The sequence below is a fragment of the Camelina sativa genome, chromosome 2 (genome assembly GCF_000633955.1).
Source record: "Camelina sativa cultivar DH55 chromosome 2, Cs, whole genome shotgun sequence".
NCBI classification, from domain to species: domain Eukaryota; kingdom Viridiplantae; phylum Streptophyta; class Magnoliopsida; order Brassicales; family Brassicaceae; genus Camelina; species Camelina sativa.
In genome coordinates, this window is record NC_025686.1 from 12,706,255 (window position 1) to 12,710,536 (window position 4,282).

At 37.4% G+C, this 4,282-nt stretch overlaps 1 protein-coding gene and 1 pseudogene across 1 annotated transcript in view; both read left to right on the forward strand.

Moving 5' to 3' along the window:
- Positions 1–946, forward strand: part of LOC104751333 (LRR receptor-like serine/threonine-protein kinase RCH1) — a 6,760-nt gene extending 5,814 nt beyond the window's left edge. The window contains exon 3 of the mRNA XM_019230388.1: positions 855–946. Within this exon, the coding sequence (XP_019085933.1) occupies positions 855–946 (92 nt within the window). The remainder of the gene's footprint in view (positions 1–854) is intronic.
- Positions 2,185–3,582, forward strand: LOC104723215 (annotated as a pseudogene).

Below are 4,282 nucleotides of genomic sequence, written 5' to 3' on the forward strand. Positions count from 1 at the left end.
CAATGGAGGAGAACGTCGCAGAGATGATTCTACTTCATCGGTAATGCAACAAACGGCTAAGTATTTGAGAAGTAGTAGCACGAGTTTCTCTGCGTCTTCTTTGCTTTACTCTTCTTCTTCTTCTGCTACTTCCAATGCTAGACCAAATCTTAAATAGATGGGTAATTATGTTTCTAAGTGAACAAGCTTCTACGTAAGAGTTGTCTTTTTTTTTGAATCTATATATAAGTTGAGATGAACTCTGTGTTTTCCACCAAGATTGCATTAACGGAGACTAATCTCGTCTTAACTTTTACATTTTCTTCGGTCAAGTTGATTTTTGATTTTTTATGAAATAAAGAAAAGTACGAATTTCTATCTTTTTCGAAAAAAATATGAAAATAACTCGCTTGTCCGAATTAAAAGAACGAAATTAATGGAGATTGCTTAGATTATATGTGCTTAACTGTTGTATAAGAAAATGTTTTGTTTTGTATAAGACACCAAAATTTATTTATACAATCCAGGATGAGGACATTCTTGCAAGGCACGCTAACCATTCGAATTATACCTTTCATCCTTCTTGTGCTAGGTTTGTATTAACATGTAGAATCGTATAAATAAATTATATACTTTCGTTCTAAAAGAATCATTTATAATTACCAAGGTATTTTAAAAGTATCAATTGATTAGCTCTTATGTAAAATAATGTGTCAAAATTATTTTTGACCATACATAAATATATTTATCTCTGTTATATATTTCTTTGAAGAACAATCAATGAATGAAAAAGAGCTTTTCTTTTTTTTTTTGAATTTTATGTTCCAAATACAAAAATTAAACTTAAAACTACTAAATTTTTTTGATGTATATAGGAGAGTCAACGTCTGATGTATCTATTAGAGGAGTGTCTGCGCCAATAAGATATTATCGTACTAATTGGTCAAATGGTAAAGGGACATTGTGATTTAGAAGAATGTCGATCCATTTGTATGGAGAAGTATATGGGACACGGTTTTTGCCAGAAACTGCAAAAGACCAAGAACGGAATGATTCCTACTACAATGACTTGCTATTGCGTTTATTGGTCTAGGAAAGGGACGATAATATCCTCCATTACCATGTCCCTAAAATTTACAAAATAACAGAGGGGGTGAGACCAATGCTTAACAATGTGTTAGGTAGGATTTACAAATATGAAAAAAAAAAAAAAAAGAGTGGTAACTTACTTTCCTAGATGATATGACAACTTATTTTCGTTACATGAAACAGTACTAATATGATTTAAAACTTGAAAGACATGAATGCTTTACGTAACTGACCGAGATATACGTGAGCATCGTCATGGTACACACTTTGATGTAGAAGTCTGCATCCCATTTAGCAATAGCAGATGAAACGTACTATAAAGCAAGATGACCATGTGGTGAGAGAAAATCTACCAGGCGAAATCTAAATATGGGTACATCAATGGTGTGGTCCAAGACTCCTCCAGGAACATTAAATGTTTGAAGCCAAAGACAACATTAAATGATAAACCGCATAATGGTTCCCATTTCTGTCTCTAATCTTTTCAATTCGTCGTCCCCTGCAAAGTAAATAAACAAACTCGTTCTTCTTATTGAGTATCTTCGTTTCTTGCTACCGAAAGCAATCATGATTCCGATCACAAAGAACATCTAAGGCCATTCATTCGATTCGATTGGTTTGCTACTGGCTATGCAACAGCTGGATAACTTGAAGAAATTGTCTGGTCTAAGGTCCGGGAAATCAAAATTAATAATGTACTGTACAAAAGCATCTCTACAAAACATGTTTCATTGAGACAAAAAAGACACTTAACTTGATAACATCATGAGAATGTGAAACTCGATCTCCTTATATCGAAAAAAAAACTGAAACAAATCGGGTGACGGTCGATTGCAATTTCATAAAACAATATAGACATAATAAATCTCCTTTTATTGGAAAAAAGATTAAGACATAAATAATGGAAAAAAAGAAATAAATATTAAATAATAAAAAGAAATTTCCTTTGGATCGTGGGTCCTAGGTTTTGATAGAAAACCAAACCTAAAGCCACACAGACGGCCAGACCTAATCGTGAGAGCCTAACTGTGAGAGAGAGATTAAAGAAGCTTTAACAAGGTGCTTTTTGATCAATCCACAAGAGAATCCCTAAAGCTTCTTCTGCGTTCCGACTATATGACAACTCTTGAAGATTCTTTTTACACGGATCTGGACGACTTTTCTGATAACGAAACCGAACTAGAAGATGGAAGAGACAAGGAAGAAGATATTGATATGGACATGGCAGAGTTAGAAGAAACCCTTAACTATGATGATCTGGAGAGCGTTTCTAAGCTACATAAAACTCAAAGATACGCTGATACAATGAAGAAAGTGGAACAGGCGGCTCTTGGAAAGGATTTAGAGATATTCGAAGATGATCTTGAATACAACAAGCTAATTGTGGATTGCAATAAGCTCTTGGTTGATATAGAGAATGAGATTGTCATCATCCACAACTTTATCCGCGACAAGTACAAAGTTAAGTTCCAAGAGCTTGAGACGCTGGTACATGACCCAATCGATTATGCCCGTGTTGTGAAAAGAATTGGGAATGAGACAGATTTAACAACCCTTGTTGATCTGGAAGACCTTGATCTTCGACCAGCGACTATTATTGCTCTTTCACTTGCTTCTTTAACCACAAAAGGGAACCCACTGCCAGATGATGTCCTACGTAAGACGTTAGACGCTTGTGATCGGGTTCTTGATCTTGACTCCGCAAGAAAGAAGGCTCTTGACTTTGTCGAAAGCAAAATGAGATACATCGCACCAAATCTCTCCGCCATTGTCGGGAGTGCTGTTGCAGCCAAACTCATGGGAACTGCTGGAGGTTTATCAGCACTTGCAAAAATGCCTGCCTGTAATGTTCTACTTCTTGGCCACAAGAGGAAGAACCTAGTCGGATTCTCTACCGCAACGTCACAGTCTCGTGTGGGTTATTTAGAGCAGACAGAAATTTTCCAAAGCACGCCTCCTGGACTTCGAAGTCGCGCTAGCAGGCTCTTGGCTTCAAAATCGACTTTGGCGGCTAGAGTTGACGCTACTAGAGGAGGAGATCCATCTGGAACAAAAGGGAAAGCTTTGAGGGAAGTAATCTGCAAGACTATTGGTAAGTGGCAAGAACCTTCTCCTGCAAGGAAACCTAAGCCACTTCTTGTTCCTTATTCTGAGCCTAAAAAGAGAAGGGGTGGTATCCGTCTAAGAAAAAGGAAAGAAAGGTATCAAGTGACAGACATGAGGAAGTTGACCAACAGGGTGGCCTTTGGTACACCCGAAGAGAGCTTTCTTGGTGATGGATATGGAATGCTTGGTCAGGCTGGGAGCAATAGGCTGCGTGTTTCAAGGAAGCTGAAACTTAATGCTAAAAAGCGACCGAACACAGGTGGTGCTACTACCTCTGGTTTGAGGACATCAAGTTTGGCTTTCAGTCTTGTGCAAGGACTAGAGTGGTGCAATCCTCAAGCAATCGGATTAGGCAGTGGGATTCAAAGCAGTTACTTTTCAGAGTCAGGAAAACTCAAGAAGATTTAAACTTCCCGCACAGAAAGAGACAACTTGAATAGGACATCTCAAACGAACCTCTATTTCTTACAAATTGTTCAGACTATATTTCTAATTTATTTCAAGCATGTATTTTTTTTTCTTTTTTTTTGTTTGAATCTAATATTAAATTATATTCAAAAAGAAAATAAAAATATGTAAACTGTTTATTGAGCATTTTTAAAAAGCCCAAAATCTAGTAAAATCTTGCTGCAAACCAAAGCTTGAATACTAGGTCCTCCTCCATCCGCAATGGTGCTCAATTTGTTGCGAACGTTCTGGTCTTTGAGCTTCACCAGCCTCTCCATTGTTGAAGGATATTCGTCATGGTGTCTATCATTTCTCTCCCTCCAAAACGAGTGTATGTGTTCTGAAAAGTGTAACCCAGCAAAAATCTCGTTGTTTTATCTAGAGTATTTCCAGCAATCAGAGACATGATCTCTTCCCAATGTATGGTGAACTTGTCAGAGAGAAGCCTGTGCACCAGCGCCTTCCATACCTGCTGTGAAAAAGGGCATAGAAAGAATAAATTCTCTCGTCTCCATCAGATATTTGCAAAACACACAGCTTGTGTTAACTTGAGCGTTCTAGTTTTTGATTCTTTCTCCTGTTGAAAGTCAGTTTTTGACCACCAGCCATGTGACAAGGGCATACTTAAGAGTTGCATGAGGGAACCATATCGATCTATAGC